Source organism: Alligator mississippiensis, chromosome 6, assembly GCF_030867095.1.
Source record: "Alligator mississippiensis isolate rAllMis1 chromosome 6, rAllMis1, whole genome shotgun sequence".
Taxonomy (NCBI): Eukaryota; Metazoa; Chordata; order Crocodylia; family Alligatoridae; genus Alligator; species Alligator mississippiensis.
This window is the reverse complement of record NC_081829.1, coordinates 50115780-50143552: the sequence shown is the minus strand read 5'-3', so window position 1 is coordinate 50143552 and position 27773 is coordinate 50115780. Positions and strand designations below refer to the sequence as shown.

General features: G+C 44.4%; 1 protein-coding gene and 1 long non-coding RNA gene across 4 annotated transcripts in view; both read left to right on the top strand.

The window, feature by feature from the left end:
- JMJD1C (jumonji domain containing 1C) overlaps positions 1 to 27773 on the top strand; it is a 258840-nt gene that overhangs the window by 76440 nt on the left and 154627 nt on the right. For 2 of the 3 annotated variants that reach the window (XM_014610135.3, XM_059729871.1), the window contains exon 2: positions 10613 to 10777. In XM_014610135.3, the coding sequence (XP_014465621.1) occupies positions 10613 to 10777 (165 nt within the window). Of the gene's footprint in view, positions 1 to 5472; positions 5556 to 10612; positions 10778 to 27773 lie in introns of those variants that run through there. The other variant, XM_059729870.1, reaches the window with a different exon arrangement.
- Positions 14464 to 24135, top strand: LOC109285488 (uncharacterized). Its single transcript, XR_002093240.2, has 3 exons — positions 14464 to 18960; positions 20339 to 21365; positions 23368 to 24135. It is a non-coding gene; the product is annotated as an uncharacterized LOC109285488 (long non-coding RNA).

The window sequence follows — 27773 nt, the reverse complement described above, 5'->3', positions numbered from 1 at the left end:
ATAAAGCTTCTTCCTTTGTTTCCTTTTTGCTTCCTCATTTAGGTATGAAAAGAAAACCATTCTCTAAATGCCAACCAGTTGAGCTGATGAATCATTTTAAACTACTGTGATAGAAAACTTGTAGGTAAATCTGGTACAGAAATATATTTAGTAGTTCTTTGGTGTGGCATCAGATACCAACTTGCAAATCTGAGCCACTGTCTGCTCAATGTGTGGATTCCATCTGCCCTGTCTGGGCATTTATAAAGATTGCAGCTTTCGATCAAGTGCTGTGCTGTTTGTTGGACATCGCATTCACACAGGGGGTTGTCCAAGATGTTTATCTAGTGAAGTGTTCTTTTAAAGTAGGGTTACCATATTTCCAGTTTTTAAAAAGAGGACACCTGTGGGGGGGGCTAATATGATTTGCGGGGGCAGTGATATGCCTGCACCCCTGTCCCTCATTCCCAACAAAAAGCCCCCTGGTCCTGCCTGTGCCCTACACTCCCGACTCAGTCCCCCACCCCCCTGCTGCCCCTCACTCGCAAGCTACAGCCCCAGCAGCCCTGCTGGTGCCTCTCACTCCTGCTGGAAGGGAAGGCACCTCTCCATTTCCCTGCCCTGCTGCAACCCTGATGCCAGCAGGCACCCACCCCACTCACGCATACACATGTGCCCGCACACCCCCTCCCCCCACAGTCCCCAAGCCCTGGCCTTACCTGCCTGCAACTGCTGGGGCTTACAAGCAGATGCACATGATACCCAGACCTCCAGTTGTCCTTCCCCTGCTCTCTGCAGCCCAAGCAACTCCTTGCTGGGGCAACCCGGGAAATGCCAGGAAAAACTTCAGTGCTGAGCAGAGGCAGAGCAAAATCCCAGACATTTGTTGATATTTAAAAAAAAAAACAACAAAAAACTTCTCGGACATAAATGGAAGGACCCAAAAAGAGGACATGTCCAGAAAAACCAGGACATATGGTAACCCTATTTAAAGCATCCGTATCCAGATCTCAGTCCGTTAAGCTTGATGCACACTTCTCTGTTAGTCATGCCCAACGGGGGACTCATTTGTGTCACAACCCAGTGATTTTGGTGCCTCGGCACTATGGAATTTTCTTGTCACATGAGAGCCTCTTGCACAGCGAGGGTTTTTGCTGCATAAAGAACCTGCATGCAGGAGAGAGTTCCCGCCAATTTGCAGCTGTCTTTGCAGGGTGCATTTTCCCTTTGCAGCACAGGAGTGCATGGTGCAAAGAGTTCCCGCTATTCGAATGCAAATTTGTGTCCCGCTATTGGCTAGTGCTAAATTATTCACACGTGGCGGCTGGTAATTGGCTTGCTGGCCGTTTAAAAATTCGCGCGACTTCCGCCCAAGTCGAAGAACTTTGAGCACGCTGCAGAGTGCCTCTAAAGAGATCCGACTTGCGGCTAGCTGGTCGGTAGACTGATCACCTATCGATCCTTCTTCCCGTCGCCGAGCGCAATCCCAGACGTACCCTTTTCCCGCCGGCTTAAGTTACGGACGGATTTGCTGGCTTTGGCCTCGCCAGCTGGAACAACTTACATTGTTGTTCAGACAACCGGACCGTTTCTGTCGCAACCACCTGCGACGTAAGTAAAGTTTTTACAACCATTAAACCTTGTCAGCCTCTCCATTCACCAGCCCGCCCTGACGAACGAGCAATTTCTAAATCACCTCGGGTTGGCTCCGGCCGTCTGAGACATGGCGACGAGGATGGGATTAAAGGGCACGGTGATGGAGAAGAACTTAATTAGGTGCTGCCTCTGGTGCACCGGGAACCGCCACGTAGAGAATGCTAACGATCTATGGGCGCATATCGCTTACCACCAGGCAATAGAAGGGGATGAAAGAAATATTGATGGCTACTTCTCCGTAAAAAGAGAAGAAGCCATAGTGAAAGAATGGAGAACAAAGCTATCCCTTGGGGAGTTCGGATGCATAATGGGGAGCGACCGGGTTTATTATCGGCCCCCGGAGGAAACATCAACCATATCCCTAGCCGGGGTGAAGGTGCGGAAAGCAGAAAAGCTGACCCCCGCTCAGGAGTTTGCCCAACGCACCCGATACTTAAAGGTGGGGGGGGAACCCACCCCCGCAGACTGGTTCAACTGTCCAGATTTGGTGCCTGAGTCGCGGGGCCATGAGCTCCTCATTCAGCTACGGGAGGATTTGGAAACTAAGGGCCGTCACAAGCCAAAGTGGGGTCTAATTAAATGGAAAAAGGGAAAGATGATAAATGTGCTGTTCCGTGCAGTAACGGGCTTACTAAGGGAATACGCGAATTTGGAGGCTCAGATGCATACTGCGGGTAAGGAGTCGCTGGAGCGGACAGCAAAGGGCTCCGGAGCAGCGTTTATTAACAGTGCCAGCCGCATGATGCTGTTAGCAGAAAATGGCGCCGAAAGAAGCACGAGCCATCCGGGGAACCCGGAGAAGAGGGGCGGAGTTTCGGAAGACCCGGCGGGGATCCGCCTAGTGACTCCACCCCCTGAGGTGACATCGTTCCCAACGGCCACGCCTCCTTACCACAGGGAGGGGGCAATGGGAGGAGGGATATACCCAACGCTCCCAGATACAGAATTTAACCCTCTCTCTGCCGCAGCTCACCCGATAGCGGTGACGAAGCATGTTGAGGATGAAGAAGGTACCACGCGTACCACTGTTATCTCTCGCACACGCACCCGACCAGAGATACAAGAGCTTTGCAAAGAATCTAAAATAAGGCCGGAAGAAACCTTGGCCATGTGGTTAGGAAGACTGATAGTGGAATTTGGATCTGACACTCTGGATAAGGAAGAAGCAAGTGCCCTGACACGACAAGTGGCGTGGAGCGGAGGGCGCACTACTGATTTGACTGTGGTCACGGACAGTGCCCACTGGCCAATCCCGCTCCCGGCGCTTGTGGTAGGACAGGTAACCCACAAATTTCACACCTGGCACGAGGGTTGCCCGCAGAAGGCTACTGCAGAACAACTTCTCCTGGCTATAGTTAGAGTGTCGTATCTCTCATGGAGTCCAAGAACAAATCCAATGGGACTAACAGCAGTCCAGCGTAAAGAGAGATGGGCTCATCGTCACCTATCGGACCCCGGGGCGATTCCAACGCCCTTGGAAGCTATAGATGCCTGTGTGGAGGTATACGGAGGAGCGAATGCTGTTGCACTCCGACTCTCTTCTTGAACCCGATGGCAGGTCAACCAGTGGGAAATCTTTTAGGCCATCTCCCACGATTGCAGGCACTCATGAAGCAAGGTGAGGAAGCTTCTAATGACATAAGGGATCGACCTTCAGTGTACCTAGCTGCAACATTGAGGCCTAGGCGTCAAGGGTATACCCCTCGGCGAGAGCCATGGGGGTCACCTCCAAGGACCCCAAAGGAAAGATCTCTGAAGGAAAGAACTATGTTCGGATTTCTTCTCACTTACTCCGGACTAACAAAGGCTCAATTGAGACTTTTGGGAGACAAGGCCCAGGCCAGTATGGCTGAAGCATTGGGATTTAATTTCGAGGGCTCGCCAAAAAATGAGTAACGGCCATCAGCTCCGCCGGCGGCCTTCACCAATTCAAACCCGATCCTACTGATTCTCGTCCATACACTGAACTCACTGTTTAGAACCCTACCGATCCGGATGACCAACAACAAGCATTCTTCCTTCTCGATGCTGGAGCTCAGACCAATGTGATTACCTCAATGATACCTCATCAAAAGACCACCAAGACGATCAAAGTACAAGGGCTTAATGCTATTGCCGTCACAACGAAGGACAAGTTTTGGGTTCAGGATCACCGATATCCCCTAGAGGCTGTTCTAGGGGGCATCAACATTTTAGGAATCCCAGGGATAAAAGCGCTTGACCTTAAAGAACAAGTGCTATACCTATTCTGTCCAATTGGAAGAGAAGCCCGATCGTCCTTCTATTATCGTTCATCACAACTGGATGACTCGCCGTTCCAACGTTCACCCAGTATCCTTACAGTGAAGCCAATTATGATTCTTTCTTGTTTTGTTTTGTCTTGTTGTTCTGTTTTCTTCACAGGTTTGACCCCAGCAAAAGCAGTAATCCACAACCACCTGATTATGAGACCAGACTGCAGTCCGTTCGAAGCCAAAGAATGATGGTTGTGAGGGAGGCACTGAGACGGCAAACGCCCATTTGCTCAGGACTTGTTATGACACTATTTTTCATTTTGTTAAGTGTTTACTGACATTGTCTGTTATAGGAGAAGACGGACCGAAGCGGATGTTCTCCAATCAGACGATGATCAGCAGTTGTTATTATGTGTTCAAAGTTATTGTATGTTGTAATTTGTCAAAGACCGGTCTGTCAAGTTATTTGTTTGTGTTTATAGATATATAGATATTGGTTGTGAAGGCTTTGCCAAGTCAGTGAATCCTCTAACAAAGATGCCGTATGATGTGCTCATGTGTCTAAAATTCCAGTTGTGCCGTCGGCAAGGGGGCATGTCACAATCCAGTGATTTTGGTGCCTCGGCACTATGGAATTTTCTTGTCACATGAGAGCCTCTTGCACAGCGAGGGTTTTTGCTGCATAAAGAACCCGCATGCAGGAGAGAGTTCCCGCCAATTTGCAGCTGTCTTTGCAGGGTGCATTTTCCCTTTGCAGCATAGGAGTGCATGGTGCAAAGAGTTCCTGCTATTCGAATGCAAATTTGTGTCCCGCTATTGGCTAGTGCTAAATTATTCACACGTGGCGGCTGGTAATTGGCTTGCTGGCCGTTTAAAAATTCGCGCGACTCCCGCCCAAGTCGAAGAACTTTGAGCACGCTGCAGAGTGCCTCTAAAGAGATCCGACTTGCGGCTAGCTGATCGGTAGACTGATCACCTATCGATCCTTCTTCCCGTCGCCGAGCGCAATCCCAGACGTACCCTTTTCCCGCCGGCTTAAGTTACGGACGGATTTGCTGGCTTTGGCCTCGCCAGCTGGAACAACTTACATTGTTGTTCAGACGACCGGACCGTTTCCGTCGCAACCACCTGCGACGTAAGTAAAGTTTTTACAACCATTAAACCTTGTCAGCCTCTCCATTCACCAGCCCGCCCTGACGAACGAGCAATTTCTAAATCACCTCGGGTTGGCTCTGGCCGTCCGAGACAATTTGGTGTTGGTATAAAACACTGTAGGAATAGATCTGACCCTTCCCAGTGGTTGGTTTACTCTACTACTGCCTATAGATTGGGTTCGGCATCCCCACTCTCTTCCAGGAGCTTGTGGGCTTCATGTACAAATAGCTTACAATTTTTTAAGCCTCTTCAATCTCCATCCGTTCAGGTCTTCAGTTAACAGTTGATGCAGCAGGTGATTTTTGTCATCTCTTGTCTTCTTTGCTAGTAATGATCTTAAGGTCTGTCGTCTTATATGTTTTTGTCGTTTGTATCTGGGTTGCTTGGGACTATTGACACACAGTAAATCCAGAGCAGATTCTTAATAACTCAGTTTTTGCAACAGGTAACCAGGTAGATGAGCAAAGCTGTACAGTTGCTGCACTACTGATGAGTTATGAGCAGCATCCTGCCATCACCAGCGGTTTTAAAGTGAGTAATGATGGCCTACATTTTTCCAGGATTTAAAGTAGAGTTGCTAGAAGGTAATGGTTCTGTTTCATGACAGCTTAAAAGGCTGCAGCATTTTGTTTTGTCCTATTCCGTCATCAGACATAATGGTCAGGTTTTTTATGTGGGTATTTATTAGAGCAGAAGTGACCAGGGAGCCGCATAGATCACAGAAATCTCTGTGATGAAAACTTTCTCAAGATTGCCACACCCTGGAATATTCTGGCTTAGAAACATGTTTTGAAGAAAATAGTTTGTCTAACTGTATTAAAAAAAAAGTTTATTTGCAGTCTTGCTTTAATTGTCTAGGTATGGGGAAGAATTGAATTCTATCTCCTGTTGAAATGAATATGGTAATAAGTTGAAAAAGTGACCAAGTTAAAGCTTACTGTGTTTAGAAAATGTTCTTAATGGGAACTTCTCCTTGTATCCAAGTTTCCAGATCCAGGCTAATGGATCTTCATCCTTGACTGTTACAAAGAAGTAGAATGGAACTCTATCACTGGTTCAGGAAGGAAATCTCATTATTCTGAAGACCTTCTGAATTTGCTGTCTTTGCCCACAAAGCACACTGGAATTGCAGAGTTCCCTGCTAGAGTTTGATCATTAAATAAAAGCAAAGGAATAGAAATACTAAGTTTGGCACTTCATAGAGATCCTGGTTTGGCTCTAGGTTTTATTTTGCTGCATCAGCTCTGCTGTGTTGTCCTTCCTTGGCTTGATGAGTTGACTTTTCAGACGTGGTAGACCAACCTCGAAGGAAAATGGGAAGTTAGTTTCTGGAGAGCTTGTTTCATTACTTTGGAAGAGCATGTGGCTATATTTTTCTGTGTTGCTGTGATATCAAAAAGCTCCATGAGAATTCATTAAAGTCCTGACTTTCCATGGCTAAATCTGTGCTGTACTGACTCTTCAGTTCAAAGTGGATTTAAATATCAGTGATAGCCATGGTTAGTTGCCACTCTGCAGGGAAATGTTTGTTTGGTAGAAAGCTGCCAAAAGCATTGCCATAGGGTAGATATATTAATACTAGAGAAGGAATATTTTGGAGTAGGGCTATGTACCAAATGCAGTTCTCCGTTATTAGAAATGTGCCACTGCAGATCAGAGTTATACACTGTGGTTAAGCAGCTTAGCATCATGAAGCCAAAATAGCTCCTTGATAAATCCTCTCTATCTACCATATCTGAATTCTGCTCGTGTGTGGTGCAGAATTTGCACTTAAAACTTTAGAGGTAGTAGACATGTAGTTTACCCATAAATAGTAACTTGGCTACTATTCCAGAAAATGCCATCTGCTTTAAGGTGATAGATTCCAAAATGTTTAAGTCTGGGGTACTTTTTCTTTCTTTTCCAATTAATGTATTCCTATTCCCAGGGGGTATAGTTGTATTAGCTTTGATCTTTCATTTCTTTTATCCTGCACATTCTGTAGAGCAAGGGTGTCCAATTTTTAATAGTAGGGGGCTGCACACCCTGTGGGCTGCAGACACTTGGGACGTGCTTCAGGGGTGACCGTCATGGGGTTCCGCATCCTTTCCACAGGCAGTTTGGGCTCTGCTCCATCCTGAAGATCCTGAACAGCACAAGTCCCTCCCTGCCCCTCACCGCTATACTGCCCCCAGAAGTTAAGGTAGGAACTAGAGCCCCTGGCTATCACAGCAGCAGGAAGAATGGAAGGAGTGGTGGCCAGATGAAAGCCCACAGGCGTCATGTTAAAGTGTCATGGGCCATCAGTTGGACAACCCTGCTGTAGAGGCTTAGAGTAGATGTGGGGGTTTTTTTTGGTATTTGTTGTTTCCCTCCTCTCCTTCCCCAAGTATAGACTGGTCGAGGTCAAATTATAGTGACCCGCCCAAGAATAGTTTAATGTACTCTATTTATTTGCATACCACACATACCTTTTTCCACCAAATCAGCCCCCCCAGCATTGTGGTGCATGCCTTAAATAAGGAAGCTGTTTTTTCTTTGCTGGAAAAGAAGCAAGCCTGGAGACACTGTGCTTGCCATGCAGCTGGCAAGGTATTTGCTGCTTGCCGTCTGGCTTTGCATGCCGAAGGGGTGCAGTCCTGTGTCAACCATCTCACAGCCACAGCTATTGGCTGAGCACTAAGGATTGTTCCTGAAGCAGCAAGTTAGTAAGTTACTGGTAGTATCTTGATGAGGCTTGTCATGTAGAAACAATACTTTATTTGCAAGAGCTTCATATAAAGAGTTATTTCCAGAACAGCAGTGCAAATCCTGTTCCTGCCCTTTCAAGGTCTGGGGCCTAACTTTGTATGACAAAGTAAGTCCTGAGAACATAAAATGTCCAGGAAGTGTGGCATCCTAGGAGACCTTCTGGAATTGTAGGGCGGAGCAAATAAGTTTATGAACAAGCTGGGTAAGTGGGGACAATGTGGGCTGGATGCTGAAATATGGGATAGAATGTAGTGGGAGCAAGTTGGCAGCGTTGCATAAGGTAAAGTGGGGAGTATAAGATGAGAAAGAGGATTAGTGATGACAATATGGAATGAGCAAGAGAGTTGATTCAGGACTGAAGATCAAACAAGAAGGGGTGAGGGGAAGTGAAGTGGCAAGCAAAGAGGGCAGTGGGTCGTTATCAGTTTGGGAGATAAAGTTGCTGTGGATAAAAGTGGGATTTTGTGAAGGGAAGGATAACCAGCTGCCACAGTATGAGGGAAAGTGAATAGGAGAAAGATACAGGATGCCTGCCAAAGGATTTGGAAACATCTGAAGCCCCAGGTGGGGTGGAGGATGTTTGCTGGTAGTAGGGCCACTTATGGTTCTTGACTGACTCACGGATTTGGAGTTGATTTGGCAGATTTGGCTTGGAACACGGAAAATTATCTTAAAAAAAGGAAGAAAGATGCAGGGGGGAGGGAATGTAGTAAGAGAGTTTTGAGCAGGAGGAGAAGTAAGTGGAATGGGTGGTGAAGATGTTGAAGAAGGCCAAATGGAAGAAGATATGCCAGGGTCCCTCCCTTTCTGTTTATGCATAATGAAGGAGAGCAGCAATGATAGGCTACAATAAGAAAAAAGAACTGGGAGGTAGTCCAGGTAGGGAATTCAGGTTTCGGTAACTCATAGGGTAGTTCTGGTGATTTTTGAGATTGAGCAGACATTTTGAAAGGAAGAGGGGATGGAGTAAGGGTGAAGGCAAAGAATAGAAAAGGTGGGAACTGAAGAAGAACATGTGTTGCAGGAGCTGTTCTTATAGGTAAAAAAAAAAAAAAATTGAAGCAGAATGTACAAGGTAGGATACGAACTATCAGAGAGGACTGAAGGGAAAAGTGTATGTTTATTAACTACTAACTTACAAGAGGTGTGTGTGTGTGTGTGTGTGTGTGTGTATACATTACACACACACACACACACACACACACAATCAATCAATCAATCAACCTTAAGTGTTGCTCTCAACCTCCCTGTCCATTTATTATCTTGTAGCTCTCACCACATCTGCATGCAGTCTGCTTTCTGTTTTCTAGGACTCTTGAAGACCAGTCTTGTCTCCTTTTGTGCTTGTCTATAAATATGAGCAGCAGAGATAGGTGGTGAGGGGCAGAAAGGCAGGAACAGGAAATTGTTGCTAGTGAGCTTTCTGAGTTTGCAGCCTCCAGTGCCCAGATGAGTTCCAAATATACTCCAGGAACAGGGAGACTAGGAGGCCAGCTTGATCTCAGATCTTGACGTTCAAGAGTTCTACATCAGGCTGTTCTGCCCCTGGGGGTCAAACAGGAGGTTTTTGCTGTATATAGTTGGTAGATTTGGACTTGGGGGTTAGTAAAAGGTCTGTTCTTAAATATCAGCATAGACACATTCTAATACAAAATGTCTAGATAGAAAATAACTTTAGTCATAAAATTAACTCAAGTTAAAAAAGAGACAAAATTCTGCCAGAAAAGAGCAGTTAAGCTTGCAGTAGCAGTGAGGAGAAAAAATTCTAGTTCCAGAAATCACTCACTGTACTTCTGCAGGGTGTAGCTGAGGGGTGGGAGCTGCGAAAGAAATAAAGCCCGTTTCCTTTCAAAGGTTTGTATAATTATTATTGTTCTCAAATAATCAGAATGTCAGACATTTTCTCTGTGGCAGCATTTGAAAAAGTTATTAAGCTTTTATCATAATTCAGCAAAGTGAACTGCACTGATTACACTGGTATATTTTTAAACTATAACTATATTTAAAAATATATTCTTTAATGCATTACAGCATATAAAATATTTGCACTTTTCAGAGAGTTGCTAGGTTGTGTGGGGAATGAGAGACTATTTTATGAGAAGCTACTAAAAGCTCAGCTTGTTCAGCCTAACAATCTGAAGACAGAAGGAGTGTGATCACACTCTCTAAATATAATCTGGGAAGAAAAGCTATTTAAGCTAATGGACAACATTGGCACAAGAACAAATGGGTGTAAGCTGGCTGTGAATGAATGTCAGCTGGAAATTAGAATAAGGTTTCCTTATCATTAGAGAAGAGAGGCTGTAAAACAGCCTTACAATAGGGGTAGTAATGGCAAGAAACCCAGTTGGCTTTAGGATGGAGCATAATCAGTTTATCAAAGGGTTCCGTAGTTTAATTCCGTGCAATAGCAAGGCACTCTTACTTTGTTCCAAATGATTTTGCTTGATGTCTAAACAATGATTGTTATATTAATCGTTTGATCTATGGATGAAAAGATAGAGAGCGCGTGTGTGTGTGTGTACGCAAATTGGCAATTTCTTTACATTTTTGCAAATTTACTATGTTGTAAGCTTGATTCACTGGTTGGTATTTGTTTCTCTTAAGTCATGTTTTTGTTTTTGTGTCAAAAACACAGGTATATTTGACACTTTTGCCAAATGAAATGCCAGGGAAGGTTTCTTCTACTGCTGCCTGGGGTTCCTAGCAGTGTCATCTATTTATTTCATTGTACCCAAATATAAATTTGTATAACTTAAATTATTTAACTTCAGAATTTATATATTTCAAAATGTGATTGTGTATATTTATATCTGTACATGTTAAATATTTTTTGTCTTGTGGTTTCATTTTTCCAGGTATATGTGGAATTTGATGACCTTGAATGGGAAAAACGCGAGTGGATTAAAGTGTATGAAGATTTTGCAACCTTCTTGGTGGAATACCAGTTGGTCTGGGCAAAAAGAAAGGACCCAAGCCAGACTCAGGGATCAAAGATCAAACAAATTCAATGGCCTGCATTGGTAAGACATTTGAATAGTAGCATTTATCAAGCTGTCTTAACCTGTATAACACAGAATGCTACTAAGAAGTTGTCTTATTTCACTTCAGTTACTTTGAAGTTGGTGGTTGATTTCCCCACCCACCCCAAACTCTTTTTAGTTTTGAGGCTCATCAAGCCCATGTTGAAAGGAGTGATATTTGATGTTAGTCACTCAACTTATTTTTACATGTTTTTGACTATGATAAAGCTAGACTCTTCATTCAAATAATTTAAATAAAACTAATAGCATGTTTCACAGTCAAAGCCTGTTAGCAGCATGTTGTAGTGCTACACAGAGGATTGGAGTTCTTAGGTAAAAACTTGTACTCCAGACTTTGTGACACTAGTGGGATTGGGAGAGACTGTCATTTTCCCCAGGGAGGTAGCAGCGAGCTAGGAATTTGCATAAAAGTCTAGAGCAGTGGTCTCCAAACTTTTGAAAGTGAAGATCACTTTTTGAAGTAAAGGGCAATCCAGGACCTACTGCACTCTCTTCCCACCCTCCAGACTGACCTGCAGATTGAGGCCCCTACAGTAAGGCAGTGAGTAGGGCAGGGGCATGGGCAGGGTGAGTGGGGCCCAGGCCGGGCCGGGGGAGGGTTGGAGCCCAGGTGGCTTGTCCAGGCATGCAGGGGAGCTTCTGCCACTGCATGCACCCTGGTGGAGGCCTGGGAGGACACGTGCCCCACCCCGATCTTTGCGCAGGGTGAGGCAGCTGCTGTTGCGCACTGGGCTTTGCACAAAGCCTTGGGACACAAAGCCTCAGGGTGCAAAGCCCAGCACGCAGCGGCAGCCACCTCACCCCAGACACAGATCCGGGGGGGGGAGGGGAGGGAAGGGAAGCTGGCATGTGCCCCCCCGGGCCTCTGCTGGGGTGCATGTAGTGGTGGGAGCCCCCCCATGTGCCTAGATGAGCTGCCCAGGCTTGGACCTTCCTTCAGCCCAGCCAGAGTCCTGGTGGTAGGGGGCGTGGAGAGGGATTGTCCCGCTCACCCAGCCCAGCCCAGCCCAAGCAGCAGGGTGCACAGCTCAGCCCGGCCATGTGTGTCCTGCTGCTCCTACATCCCGCTGCTCCTGGACTGTGTCCCGCCACTCACTATTGTAGAGCCTCTGATAGTCAATCTCAGCCTTGGGGGTTAGCCCCCCCAGACTGAGATCAACTGTCAGGGGCTCCTCAATCGACCGGTTGGTGACCACTGGTCTAGAGAGATGGTGAATGCACAAAGTTTCAATGTACAGGCAACCCCTGCTTAACGCGGTTTCAGTTAGCGCTATTTTGCTATAGCGCTCATTTAGAATTGATACCCGATTCCGCTGAGCGCTCAGCCAGTTTTGCTATAGCACTCGGTGGAATTGGAGTTTCGGCAGGCAGGCAGGGAGAAGTGGCGGTGGTGGCAGCGAGTGGAAGGTGAGTGGGTGGGCAGGCATGAGGGCCCAGGGCAGGATGGCAGAAGCACGGGCCCAGGCTGGCACCTGGTGCTGGAACAGGCGGGGGGGTGGAGACAAGTGGCTGCAAAAGAGTCAAGGAGCGCAGGACCCAAGCCACTGGCTGGGGTGAGGGCCAGCAGGGTCCTGCACCCAGGGTGGGGGGCAGGATCATGGGGCCTGCTCTGGCGTGTGGGGCCCGTATCAGGGCCAGTGGAAGTCTGCACTCAGAGCAGGGTGACAGGAGCGCTGGTGCTCGGGCTGGAGCAGGCAGGGAGGTTGGGAGAAACAGTAACAACAAAGGGAAGTAGCATGAGGCTCACACCAGTGCCTGGTGGCAGGGGCTGGTTCCCAGAATGGGACGGCAGTAGTGCCAGTACCCAGGCTGGCAAGTGAGGCCAGAGGGGCTGGCAGGCAGGCGAGGGGGATGGGGAGAAGCGGCAGGAGTGACAAGCGTTAAGGGGGAGCTGGGCATGAGCATGGGATCCATGTCAATGCCCAGGGCCAGGACTGGCGGGGGCCCAGAGCGGGGCAACTGGAGCACAGGCCTGGGTTGGTACGTGGGGCTGGAGCACTGGCAGGTGGGTGGGGGTGTGGGGAGAGGCAGTGGCAGGGCAGGCAGTAACCAATTAATCTCTACATTCATTTCTATGGGGAAATGGGTTTTGCTTAGCACTCAGTTTTTCTGGAACCAATTAAGAGCACTAAGTGGGGGTTGCCTGTATTCATCCTCATGCCTTTGCCTCTGGAATGATGCCTAGATGCTGAAGCAGCTGAGAAACTAAGAGAAATATTCTCCCTGTTTAGTAGGAAACTACAGCTTTTGCTGACAGACCCTCAGGGTTAATCAGACTCTGATGAGATCATCTGCAAAGGAATAGACTTAGATCCCTTTCTTCCTGCAGAAGACTTCAACTAGTGGAATACAAAAGGAGAACTGTAACAAATCTGTCAACGTGATGAAGTCATGTAGATGCTTGTTTAGTCGTGATTGATTTTAGTGTCTTCAACTGGAGGGTTTTTTTGCTATTGAAAATTGGTAGTTTTGACTTGTCTTGATAAAGCTATGGTTTTCTTTTCTTTTTCTGGTTTTGGCCATTATCTTGTATATCTAGTCACAGACTTGTCCCCTCATGCCTTTCTCCACAATAGATATTCTGAGTTGTCTTTTTTGATTTAGTTCTCTGACTGTAGTGTTCACTGGACCACAAAAAGTGTCCAGCTTAGCAAGTTCTGGAAAATGTTATTTGTGAAAGTGGCACAGGAATTGTTCAGGATGGACTGGTTGGTCTGGTTCTTTGTTCAGGCTAAGATGGCTCAAGGTTACAAAAAAAATGACAATGAGTCTCTGAGTGCAGGGTTGTCCTGCTGCTGCTGCAGCTTTAGGAGAATTCTGTTTCTCAACAAAACAGGCCATTGAATGGGACTTGTACTTTTTCAGGCATTAGGTTTTTTTTGGTAAAACTGGATGTTTCTTTGGGTGAAGCAAGTTTCTATTTGTTTCTTAGAATACATACCTTCTTAATATGTCTCTGAGTGCTTGCATTTACAGTAAACTCTGATTTGCCACTTTAAGGAGAATGCAGATAATGGCATGTTATTGAATGGCAGGGTAGGGGGATGGGAGTGAAGTGATGCTGCTGGGGAATCGGAACAAAGCTAGTTTAAGCAATAGTGGCAAATTAACTAGAGTTTTTTTTTTTGTGTTCAGCTTCCTCACAGCTCTGAACACATCCATCTTGCTGTGTATTTACTTGAATCTAAGGCTAGCCCCCACCCCCAACATAGGGGAGGAAAGGTGGCTGCTGCAGCTCTAGTCCTAATGTAGGTTGAGGACCAGAGCTCCAGCAGCCTCCTGCCCTCTTTGCCTTCCCCTCCCCTCCCCCCCCCCAGCCCCACTTGCCCTCTGCAGCTTGTGCGCCTTCCCCCTTACTGTCAGATGCCCCTCAGCTGCGGCTTGAGCCATGGAGCTTGTGGAAGTGGTGTCCCGTGCCTGGCCAATCAGCAGCACTGATACTGCCACGTGGCCAGCGGGGACTGCACTTCTACATGCTGTAGTGCTATGTTCCAGGAGGGAACAGAGCCTGAGCAGCTTTTGACAACAAGGGGTGGGGAGGGGAAGAGGCAAAGACTGGGGAGTGGGGGAAAAGGGCAGAAATTTTCGGGTAAAGGGCAGAGGCTATGGGGAGCTAGGGGGTAGGGTGTGCCAGTGGCAGGGCAGACAGAAAGGCTGAAAGGGGAAGAAGTAGAGGGGGCAGAGGGCAAGGGGGCCACCTGATCCCCCCCCTCCCACTTTTCCTATTATAGTAGTGAGGGGGAGGGGGCACAAATTTAAGAAAACCCTCCAATAATTAGATTCTATACTGGAAAATTATAAATTTTCTATATATAGAATCTAATTATTGGGGTGTCAACTTAATATTGGAGTAAATAGAGTATTTTGCTTTCATTCTATCCCAGGTACTTTAGGGAGTTTCCCTGTCCTTTTATGGGACTTTACAAGGCTATTTCTCTTTGAACTCTGCCTTTGATTTGAGGGCGGGATGGTAACATTCATGGTGACTTCCTTAATCATGTATGCAGGCCTGATGCTGAAGGGAGCGGATGCTTAGAATTGAGTCCCAGACTCAGGCTTGTTGAGAGAGACTGCTTCATGCAGTGGGTGATATAATGGCTTGTTTTAATCCATTGCTGTTGTAGTACCAATGGCATGTATCTGCAGCCTATCCCAAGGTTGCCATTTGTTCAAGCCAAGCAGGCTACTACTACCTGCTCCCCTGCTATATTGTGGTGAGGTGCAGCAATAGCATGGTTTTGCACGCTGATATAAGAGTAATATAAATTATATCAATAAGAATGTTTAAGATACTGGGTGAGCTAAGGAAGAGGTTTAGGGGATGAACTTTTTGTTCTTCTTAGCACACCTTTTCACCCACAGTACTAGGAAAGAGTGCCTCTTCAATAATAATTCTGGTTAAGGAGCTAAAACAGTGGGTGCTACTCTTTCTGGCATGCATACCACAAGCTTCTTGAGTGTCACTCCAATCCCCATTCACTAGAGGCTGTATGGGCCACTTGTGATGCACGGGCTGTGGGTTGGCCAACACTGTTCTAAAGAGTTCACTAAATGGGCTAGATCTTCTATCCAGAGCTGCCTTAAATCCAGATTTGAAGGACTTTGTAAATGTTAGAGAAATTTTGATAAATTTAGATTGAGTGCCACCATTACAAACAAAAACTTTTTGTCTGTCACTTGCATAGCTTTGAAGGAAAAGAACTTGTGGCTGCATAATAGGCCTGTGATCACCTAGCCTTAAGTCAGGAGTGAGAAGGGAAACATCCAGCGGAATGTTTGTCGAGATTGGATCAAGAAAAATGTTCATTTTGCTCTCATACTTAACTTCCTCTTTTGATAACACGTCAACACCCTTATGCAGTAGAACAGAAGCCTGACACGAGACCAGAGTAGGGCCTGCTGCCCATATCTTAATGCAGACAAGACACTAAAGTTAGGATTGGGAAAACAGTGGGAAGATAAGAGTGAAATTTTTATAAATAAAGGAATGTCAGCTGTTCTGTAAATAAAGCTCTGAATCTGGGATTGTTATATTCAGTGCTATGTCTGAATGACCAAATATTTATGCTTGGTTTATTTTTAGTTATAAGCACAGCTTTTTTCTGAATCACTTTCTCATATACATTTAAAACACTGCAGAGTCCAATACCCTAATGTTAAATACCAGAAGTAAGACTGCCTGTACAATTTTAGTTTAGCTTCCTACAGGCTTGTGCATTATTGTATAATCTTTAAAAACATTGTATGCATTTCCTTTAGGACCCTGTCCTATTTGTATTAGAGATTCATCATCTAGTTTACTTACTCTTAATCAGTATGGCCTCATTCCTTATTTGCTGCACACCGCTGAACCCTAGCTCTGAAGATGGAATTATTCATTTAGTCATACTCCACACTAGTATTTGAGTATTTTATAAGTACTGGTGAATTTATTTTCATAACACCCCTAGGAAATGTGGATATTAGCTTCATTTCACAGTTGAGGGTTCTCTGAAGCATACTTAGGTCAAAGGTTTCTTTTATTTTTGAATACTCCATTTGTGAACATATAGAACCTGGTATGTAATTAGTAGGTTCAAAATGAGTTCTGTTGACTTCAGTTGCAGGTGTGAATGCTCAGTACTTCTGTAAATCAAAATGCAGTCAGGCTCCCAGAAAATGAGGAATGAACCATTAGTGGCCAACCTATTATGGCATGGAGACCTCTTAGCAGAAGTAAGCATAGACTCTATCCAGGGTAGGATTCATATATTTCATCATAAGACCATCTTTGTGCAGTCTCATTAAGTAAATAACTTCCAACTTCTGTAGTAAATGAAGCAGGGCTCCTTCATTCACTACATAGCCCTCATTGATTCCCAGAATATTACCCAATCTGTGCATGGAAGTATCAGAAAACACTTTCAAAGGGAAATAGCTATTATTCACACAAGTACTTATGTTGCCTTTTCTATAAATGCTTATAGGTAGGAGTGAGATTTTTTTTTTTCAGCATCTAGCCCATAAATAGCTTTACTACTTTAAAAAAAAGGGTATGTAAGTAGCCTTGATTCTATCACTTCTAAACAGTTTGTGCTTTAACTTTGCAACCTTAACTTTTTTTAGAAGATTATTTTGTGTAGTTTCCTAAGGTGTGTTTTTGTTTTGTTTTGTTTTTAAGCACTGAAAACACATTCTGTCGTGTGGCATCATTGTTACTCTGAGTTGTCAGCAGGGTTATCAGGAGTAACTGATAACAATAAATTATTACTATGAAATCATTTGTGTTACTATAGCACTTAAAAGTTCTGATCATGAACCAGGAACCCACTGTGCTAAGTATACAAACAGAGAATAAAAAGTCTCTACATGAGAGAGTTTATAATCTAAGTATGATATAAGAGACCCTCAATGGAGGTAGGCGAATGAGAAAAGCACATGGAAACATTGAGAGCGTTGATCAGCATGACAGGCAATGGTGTTAGCACACCAGTCTTTTGTGTCAGGTAAAATGAGGATAATGAAGCAGCTCTGTAGATTCTGAAGGGGAGCATGACAAGTGCAGAAGTGCATATTTGAAAATTTAATAAGTGGTAGACGGAGGCAAGAGTTGATTACTGTATAATACAGGTGGATAGGTAGAATGGAAACTGGCTATGAAGGGCCTTGAAGTTAAGTCAAGCAGCTTATGATTGATGCAATAGAAAATGAAGAGCTAATGGAAGAATTCCAAAGAGTGAACTGGTCATAGATGTTAGGTGAATGTTCTCTCTAGCAATACATAGTGAATATGTATGATGAAGATTGCATTTGTCTGGGTTACAGGAAAAGAAGTGGTAATTGAGTTGCAAGATGAAAGATGAAGTTGTGTGTGAATTGATAAGTACCATTGTATGTTAAAGATATTAAGATGAAAGACTGCAGCTTCAGACAGTTTAGATGTGGAGACATTGGAGGTCAGAGTTAAAGGTGATGCTCAGTTGATGGTGGTGAGTGGTAGGGAGGTGAGTGTGTGAGGGGGATGACAGATTAAGTGCTTGGTCACAGCCGTGTTTTGTTGGAGGTGACGAGTAGACATCTATGAGAAGTCAGAGAGAGATGGACTAAGATTTTATTTTAAACAGGAGGAAGTAGAGCTATGGTTTGTCAGCATAGAGATAATAATTGAACATGTATTTGCAGATTAAATTACTTGGATATAAGGTGGGGGGGGAGTGGAGAAATGAAAGGAAGAAAAGCACTCGAATCCTCAGAAATTTGGAGGGGAGATATGGAAGATGTTCTGATGGAACAAATAGAGAAGTCAAGCAACCACTAGTAGATGGCAGTGTCATGGAAGCCTAGGAAGGACAAGATTTTAAGCAGCAGCATAGTTAACTGTGTTGAATGGTGGCTGACAGAATGAGGACTAAGTACTGTTTTTTGTTTCTGTTAGGAAAAGGTCATTAAACTACACTTTTAGTAGAAGGCCAGGCATGGAAGCTGGATTGAGGCTCTAGAATCAAAATGGAAGAAAGGCATTTCAGACAACTGTTGTGGATGGAATATGTAGTTATCTTGGAAATACAAGAATGATGGAAGATGGTTACAAGTCAAAAGCCAAATATGGTCAAGTGTGATTTTCAGGTGGGTAGGGTGAAGCAGGTTTGCACTAAGGAAAGAGCCAAGAGAAAGTAAGAAATTTACTAGTTGGAAAAAGAGAGAGAGAGATCTGTGGTCACTGGGAAAACTAAAACGGTTGAAGAGGAGAACAGACAAGCTTTTTGGTGCCTGTGACTAGAGGTGGGAAGGAGACATATGAGAGGGGAAGTAGAAATGTATATTCCTTCCCCCCCTCCCCCCCCCCATCCCCCAATCCAAATTTCTCTTGGCAGAAAGTAGTGAGATTCTGAAAGAATGAGGTGGCATCAAGAGGAGAAAAGGGTTGTGAGTGAGTTTAAGGTGGTGGAAATGTAGTTGGGATTGAGCAATGATAATTCAGTTAAATTGGAGAAGTAGTTTAGTTAGGAAGGATAGCAGAACTGAAGGAGGAATTCATAGTGGAAAAAGTTTACCAGTTCCATTAGTATAGATCAGACCAACACTGGAGGAAGATGGGCATTTTTTGCCTTTTCACAGGTATTTGCTGACAACAGAGGAATGATGAGCTCCAGGAATCTTGGGTTCCATTCCCAGGTCTGAAGGTTAGTATGCGCTACTAGGTACAGTCTTCTACCAATCCGCTTCAATCTGTCACTGTTCTATTACTGTCATCTAGCCCATCCATCTCAATTCCTCAGACTTCTGAATCCAGTCCTGGTAACATCATCCACTAAATCCTACTTTCCTTTTATTCCTTGTTGTTTCCTCAGACAGCCAATCCTAATTCTCAGCTACTCATCCAATTTATTTTTGCTTTCTCTTTTTTTCTTTTCCCTTTCCCGTATCCCCCACCAACCCTGATCCAGCCTTCAGTTCTTATTTCCTGGGCTCGTCATCTAGTATGCTTCCCCCTTTTGCTCACTTGGCTCCTTATCAGGGTCTTTCTTTGACAAGTGAGATCCAATTCTCCTGAATCTCAGTCCAAGATAAATCTACTTTAACTTCCACCTCCATCTTTTAATTTACCTGTTGTTTCTCAGCCCCAATTTTCTCATGATGTTACTTAACCAGTCTGCCTCCAACTAACAGTCCCATTCTCTGTCTTCTCCTTAACCCAAACTTCCCCTACCACTTGCACTGGTTTGGCTGTTGTCTCATCTGCAGCCTCTTCCATGCTTCTTAGAAGTTTCCCCGTTTTCTGATCAGGTAGGTACCCGACCAAACAGTCCGTGGCTACCCAAAAGTTCAGTTGTAGGGAAGTCTTACTTGGCCCCAGACTGAAGAATTACAAGTCTAGAATGAAAACACACGCAGGGAATTTAACAGCAAAACTTCAAGTCTTTAAGCACAAATCTGATTTATGTTTTTCCAGTGGTTTATAACTTTGTTTATGGGAGGGGGGTGTTTTATTTTTGCTTTGTTTTGTTTTTATTTGTCAACAAGATCGCAAAAGGCACATCTCTTCTAGGAAGACCAGCCCCTACCAAATTCAGTGTCTCCGAAGTGTGTTAGTGCTAAACCTTTAAAGAAAAAAAAATGGGGCCTTTAAAAGAAAGGATTGCCAGAATTTAATATGGACATAATACATTTTTTTTTATTCTGATCTCCTTCTTGGAAATGACAAACTACTTTTAACTGATTTTTTTTTTTCTGTGTAGCTCAAGGTAGATCTCCAACATGGAAAAGTTATGCCCAAACAGTTTTTTGGCAAAGTTCTTGTAAGCAGTTAAAAATGAGGACTTGTAGGAAGTGTTGGACAAGCTTAGTAATAGGTGGTGCTACCATTCCTTTGTCACCAAAAGATTGGATTATATAATGTGTTCTGTGTTGGGTTATCTGTTAATATAATTTTGAACTTGAAGCATCCACAGAAAGAAGTACCAGTTTTGAACATTTAAATTATGTGGGATGGAGAATTAGCTATATGTTAATGTGTTGGGTTACTATTTTTTTTTTTTTTTTTTTTTTTTTTTTTACTAGATGATGTTTTGTGAAATGCTGAGAGCTTGGAAATATACATAGAAGTAAAGTAATATTGCTTTTCAAGTTTGGCTGTAAATGAAGTAGAGTTCAAGTATTCAGGAAATAAAGAATATAAAACATTCTCTAAGAGCTGATTTGCATAGTTCAGAAGAAATCCATGGACCTTAATATTCTGTCAGGATAGATATTCTGAAGTCAGAAAACAAACACAGAATGTTTAATTTTATTCAAAGGAGAATTTTCTTTCACTTTTTTTTTCATTTTTCCAAATTAAAATGACCTCTATCCACATTATACAATTTGCATTGCAAATTAAATTGGCCAATTCTCTATAAATTCTCTAATTCACTTTGAAGGTGGATTAAGTTAATTGCAAATTGAGTTAGTATGGACTGATCTTTATACTAATAGTGGCAGTCCTCCAGCTTCTATTCTAAGCTGCTCTGCATGACCCTGTCACCAGAATCAGCCTGTCTGTTTACTTGTGCCCCCCTCCCCTCATTACTTTAGGATTCCATTTGCTGGATGTCACTTTCTGTTTGTGTATTGCACAGTCAGGATTTGGTCCATTTGCAGTTGGTCCATCTGCAGTAGCAGACCTTAGCAATATAGAACCTTTAAAGCCATGCAATACTACACCCAGGATCTCTGAACGAGGTCTCTGGGGAGAGGGGAATCCCTGCAATAAATGGGCAAGTAAAGCCATCACTAGACAAATGGCCAACAAGGGTGACTCATACTCCAACAAAAGCAAGGACCTCAGGTATATAAGAAAGCCAAGTACAAAAAGATCATCAAAGAGTGGAACTGGACGCTACTTTATCCTGGACACTTGAACCTGATTTATGGTGAACATGCTAGAAGCAGTTAAAAAGACTGTGGACCTTCTGGCCACCTAGAAACCTGAGGAACCAGGAGGTGGTCTTCCAGTTGTCCAGGATCTCTTCCTTATAAAAGGATATGAGACAGACCCTAAAGCCACCCACTGAACAGCTGTACAGCCCTGGAGATGAAACATCAACTAGTAAGTATCTTTTATGCTATATTGAACTTTTAGTAGTAATACAAATTATGAAATGCAGTTGGGGTCTGCTCTAGAACCTATGCAACCATTTGGTCAGAAATAAACTTAGGAGTCTTCAAGCTTTTAGCTCTGTAGTCCTCCAGCCCCACATAGAGAACATTTGGTTCCACATGCTGGGGAGGGGAGGGGGTGGTAGTATTTGTCTGTAAAGTATATTGCTGTCCCAAGAATAGAGATTTTGCTGGCTCTGGCCAAGGCAGCATTTATCTTTAAATTCTTCTTCTAGTCTCTTTCCTTGTCCCAGGTGACTAATGTGAAATCCCCTATTCTGGTCATATTCTGTAAGTGCCTGCTTCCTTCCATTATAGAAACACAAATAATAAAAGCTTATAAAATAAATGTTTCTTGAAATGTAACAATCATTAAAAAAAAAAAGTAGCAAAACTAGTTCAGCTTTGATAATTGCCTTTTATGAATTAAAGATGTTATAGATATTTTATAGATAGTTATATATATTTTAGCATGGTGAGAGATTTCACAACATTTTAGCAATTCATTAACTACAAAGTTTCTGAACAATTATTTTGGAACTATGTTTTGTTGTGTGCTTTCTTCTGGGGAAATCAATTACAGTTTAAAGCAAAGATATTCTATTTTTGACACGTTGCATGGCCCAGCAACTTTATTCATTCTTACATATGTTGGAAGGTCTTCTAGTTCTGTGGCACTTTGGGAGACATTCAAGTGATGAATATCACTGCATAACATGTGAGTTTGCCCTTTGCTTTTTTTTTTTTTTTTTTTTAAACAAGTCCCTTCTTTTCTTCCCAGTTACTGTATTTCACAGTGTGTAAGTTGAGTTTTGAAGCCAAATTTTAAACTCTTGAGATTCAACCATGCGGTGTCCCTTGGAAATGGTGCTGCCTGGACCCCTGGTTACTCTGTGCAAGCTGGGGCAGCATCCAGCCCACTGGTATCCTGCCTGGCTGGCCCTGAGGGGTACCACTGCCACAGAGGGAAGACCAGGCCCCCTTCCAGCTCAGGGGCTGCTCAGCTTGCCAGCAGCTCACCCCCCAGCCCCAGGCCAGGTGGGGAGGCTCCACAACAGGAAGGACTGGGCCCCTTGCCATGTCTGCTTGAAAGCAGGCTCCTGCAGCTGGCAGTTCATCTGGTGCTGCCTGGGAAACACGGGGTGTTGGGCAGGGCCGGGGTGGGGGAGGCTAGAGGTGTCAGGCAGGGCCTGATGAAGGCAGAAGTAGCGAGGGCCTGATCCTGCTTTTGGTAAATCCTCCCTGCCTGCCCTGTGGCTGGGGGCTGAGCTGCTGGCTGCCTGGGCAGTCCCCGAACTGTGAGGGAGGGGGGGCCCGGTCCTTTCCTCTGCAGTGGCAGCACACCCCAGGACCAGCCAGGTGGGCTGCCTGAGCTTCCAGGAGCCTGATCTGATGTTCTGGGAGCCCACCAGCATGCCACCTCTCCCATAAGCCTGCCTGGGCTTCCAGCACCTCACCCACTGAGGCAGGGTTGATTTGTACAATAGATCTACAAAAATCCTAACTTTTTTTGTACACAGATATGGGGTCAACTTGTACACTGTGTCAACGTATATGGCGTAAACTATGGTACCTAGGTCAGCATAGCATCCTCCAAATAAAGGACCACCTGCAGGGAGATGTAGTTGTAATTACTAACCACCCTTCTTGCACCCAGCCACTTTCCTGAATTTCTGCTTCCATTTCCCCAAGTTACCACTGTATTGCATGGAGTAACAGCGAATCACTAGACCTTGCTGTTCCTCAGTCCACAGAAGAATAACATTGATTGTAACAAGGTTTCTAGGCATGGGTGAAATAAATTGAAACAAGGCTTATAATCTTCACAGTATCCCAAGACCGGGAAGGAAGTAAGGATGGCATTTCAAATTTGATTTAAAGAAGTATGTTGTGGCTGCTATACTGCCTGAACAAAAAAATAACTGCTTGTTAATTTTTCTCCACTCCTACAGTTCCTGCACCTGAAGGACTGTGACTCTTGGGTGAAACCATTATCCAGGGCTTAACACCCATGTTCTCAGGAGTGGGGAAGAGAAACACTGGATGAGCAAGACAGTTCAGAGAGCAGCCAGCCCCTCTGAAGGATCAAAGACCAGACTTGGGAAGGAAAGGAGAAAGATGCAGCTAAACAGAGTTGACCCAACAGAACCTTGCAGTGACTTGGATGATCACCGATTTGACTTTAAAATAGTATGGAAAAGATTGCATATGTGCAGAAGCAAGTCTTGGAGGTGACGCATTGTTTTTCTGGAGGGCATGCTGCTGGAACATTTCCAAAGAGCACAACAGCCTTGAGAGATGTCCCAGGTGTATTTCAGAGTTGGAGAACATTGCTTACTGGGAGTAACAGGTCTCTCTGCAGAGCCTTCTAATGGCAAACTTCCCACCCCCCACATACCCCAGCAGAGCAAGAAGAGCAAGTTGTGGCAACCCATTATTGGCTACTTAGACCCAAATGAAGGCTTACTTCCAAGGCATTTAACACATCAAGGGAGAACAGCCAAGAAGAAGAATGGATGCATGCTCAGCTGTTAGCATGACAGCTCACAGATGTGCTGTTAACCCTTGCACTCTCCATAGAATATATACCACAGCATTGTTTGTTCTAAAGCTTCCCTTGTTTCATGGTGTTGAATATTAGCAATCTTAAATAGTTCTGTTTACTTAAATTTTTATTTGTATTATTTTTCAATAAAGATTATTTTTGAAAAAAAAAAAAAGACTTTTTTCACAAAGGCACATTTCCAGCTATAAATACACCACCATTCTAATGCTGCTCAAAGCATTTTAAAATTGAGGAATTAATTCTGCTGTAAATCTATATGTACATGCCAATGATTAGGCTAGAATTTTCTAGGCAAGTCTGTCATACTAAAATTTTGCAGTTTCTAGTGATCACCCCAGTTTTGCAATACAGTCATTTCCCAAATTGAAATGGTGGTGTGTGAATGAAGCTGCTTGATCCTCCACACAATGAAAGAAAAGTCCCCGAGTGCATAGAGCTTGGCATTAGGACGGTGTTCCATGGGATACCTCTTAGATCACTATGCACTTACTCCAGATATAGTTTTTGCTGTAACCTCTCTCATTGTTACCCTTGTATATTTCTTCTTCTGATTAGTTCCATAAGTAGCTTACATTAAACTTTCATGCATACCAACCAGAGCCTTTCCCCCAAGGGAAAATGCTTCAGGCATTCATGCCTCTTCCAGGCAACACCTTCCAGGTTGAAGTGATCTTACCCTAAGGCTATTTTATGTAAAAGTTCTATCAGTTACAGGATATTTAGAGTCCAAATAAACATGAAAAAATCTGAACTCTTCTAGCCCTTCTAGGCTCAATCCTTGACATACTCTTTAGCTCTCAGGCTGTGTCTGGGCTTGGGCCAGTGTAAGTTAGTTATGGGGGGCCCCCAGACAAAGTAGTTATCCTCTGCAAGGGTGTAGGTTGTAGTCATGTTGGTCTAAGCACATAGGCAGACAAGGTTCTTTGGGTGAATCTGATATCTTTTATTAGACCAACTTAAATAGTTGGAAAACAATTATCAAGCAAGCTTTTGGGTTCAAAAACCCTTCGTCAGGCTAAGGAAGTTTCAGCAGTTGGTGTGTGCTCTTCCTGGATGGACTGAAAAGTAAAGAAGCCAGCCCCGCCTCTGGCTTCTTTACTTTTCAGTCCATCCAGGAAGAGCACACACCAACTGCTGAAACTTCCTTAGCCTGACGAAGGGTCTTTGAACCCAAAAGCTTGCTTAATAGTTGTTATCCTTTGCAAGGCCTATTTTCTGCTGGTATATTCTGGTAGGAAGCAGTCTTCCTCAGTCCTAGATACAAAACAAGGTGGACTTTTAACTCCTCATTCAGTGACTGAAACCTGTCTCCAGGTGTTATTGGGTAAAGCTAAATAGCTCCCGCATACTTAATAACTAATTTGACTTATAGGTAGAGGGGGGAAGTCTGTCTGTAAGCATTTTGTTATCTTGCAGTGGCAATGCTCCTTCAGAGGGGTTGAAACCAGAAGAGAGGGATGAAAGAGCTGGTTCCTCCTGACCTGTGTGGTGCTAAACTCAGCAACAGAAGTGACAGCATGGTCTGAGCTGCCGATGGGTAGAGATGGGAGTGGAGAAATAACTAGTCCTCCGAGCCTGGTGCATTGGGGTTTGATGCTGGTAAAAAAAATAATCAAGAAAGAAAGGTAAGTTGATGGGCAACTCCTCTCTACAGTCCTGTTCCCAATACCACTGAGCTGTGGCACTGGGATCCAAGGGAGAATGGAGTCTGTCTTCATGAGTTGTGTAGTAGATGTTGGAAAGCAGCTACTACTTTAGACTACAGGGCTCAGTGATACAGTGACAGAAGCTCATAAATAACTGCCACTCCAGAGGGACAAGAAAAACGTATTAATTTGGTTATTCATTTGAACATTAGCTCCCTTGTCTCCTCAGCCTCCGTCTTCCTTTTAGCTTTTTTGATGATTGGAGAGCTGCAGACCTGATTCTGGCAAAGACTGCAGTGAGTTGCAAGGTGGATGAAGGTATCTCGTGAGCTGATCTGGCATATAGGCCATATCTCTGAAATGGACTCATGTATTTCAGTTTTAAGGAGGCTTCATTAAAATAGCTTTAGATGTTTTCTGCAAAAGGTAAAGAAATCCTTTATCCAGATACTCTTCAAGAGTTAATACAATTAGTCATAATGCCCATAACCTCCCCCACCTAATCCTGTTTTCCTTGCAACTATTCAAGGAACCTCTCCAGAAGTACTGGAAAGGAATGACTGCTAGGTTAATTAACATTAGCTTTGGTGGACCAAGCAAGGAAATGAGCTGATGTGAGAAGTGTCTTTGGCTACTGATATCAATTGTATATTTCTAGAATAGCATTAATCATTTCTCTTTTACTGTGTCTTTGGTCCCCTTGTGTCATTGTGTACTGGCAGTGTTTTGCATTTGGGAGAAGTACTTTAAAATTGAATGATTTAAAGGTTTACCATCCCCAAGCTGAAACCACTTATGCTAGCAGACATTGCAAGATTTCAGTTATGCTAGAAAATACATCAAAATAGGATAACATAATGTAACAAAAGACTGTCTTGGACTCCTGCGTTCCTTTTCTTTTCTGAGTGATATTCATAGCTTCACAAGTGGGTTTTTAGGGTGTGTGGATAATAAATAATTCCTTGTACCTTTCTCTTTGTCCTCTGTGCTAATTTCTGATAGGATCCACAGAAAAAGTAAAACCCTTCCTGGTAGCTTTAGGTCTGCTCTTGCAAGTTTCAAAGGTCATTCTGATAAACCTCTTTTTAAACTTGTTGCCCATCTTGACTTGTTGGGTGGGAGGTGAGGCATATAACTAGAGTCCAGTGGTGTTATTTACCTTAGATTTTAATTCATAGTAAATTTACTCTGTAGCAAGGAGCAGTGAGATGACTAGCTCTGCCAAGCTTACTGTCTGTAATAGCTCCTATGATGATACCTGGGTGTTGGGTAGGGGACAATTTGCACTGGCCAAATTTCTACCTTGAGATAAAGTTGATTGGGAAGCAGACACACACAGAGCATGCTAGTGTAATTTATACTGATTTGCAGTTATTACTCATTTTCTGAGGAGTGAATTTCCCCAGAGTCAACTGACTTAAACTAATGTGAAGCTGTGTATTGTTATATCTGCTCCTCTAGTACAGGGATTTTTAACTAGTGTGCCCCTTCTGTCTCAGTTTCAGCTCGTGTACCCCTTTTATATTTTTTCCTTGTTTTTAAGTGGGGAGTGCAGATTGAGACCCCCACGATGAGGGAGGGAGTAGGGCTGAGGTAGGGACAGGTGCTGCACAGCTTGGGTGGAACGTGAGATGGAGCTGTGAGCAGTTTGGGGCGGGGGGGGAGTAGCTCCAGCTGCTGCATGCACCCTGGGAGGGCATGGGGGGCTGCCCCTGGATCTGAAAGTGGGGTGGGGTGGGGTGCTGCTGCAGGCTGGAGCTGGGGCTATGCTGAGCTCTTCGAAGCTGGGGCTGGGCAAGGCTCTGCTTGGGGTGGGTAGCAGTGCTGAGAGGGCGGATACAGAAGGGGCTGCAGCCACTCCAGAATTTGCCATAACCCCCCCACCTCCCTCAACGCTGCCACTGCCTGCCCCAGTAGCAGCTTGGCTCAACATCCCCGCCAGGAACAGCCTGACGTTGCCCCAGCCCCAACTGGCAGCGGCAGCAGCCCACCCTTGCCCCATATGCAGATCTGGGGGGACACGCACCCCCCCCAATGTCCTCCTGGGGGTGCACATAGCAGTGGAAACCATCTCTTCCCCTCCCCCACCCCCCAGCACAGCTCAGTACCATGCCTCACTCCCTCCCTTACCACTGGAGACTCGATC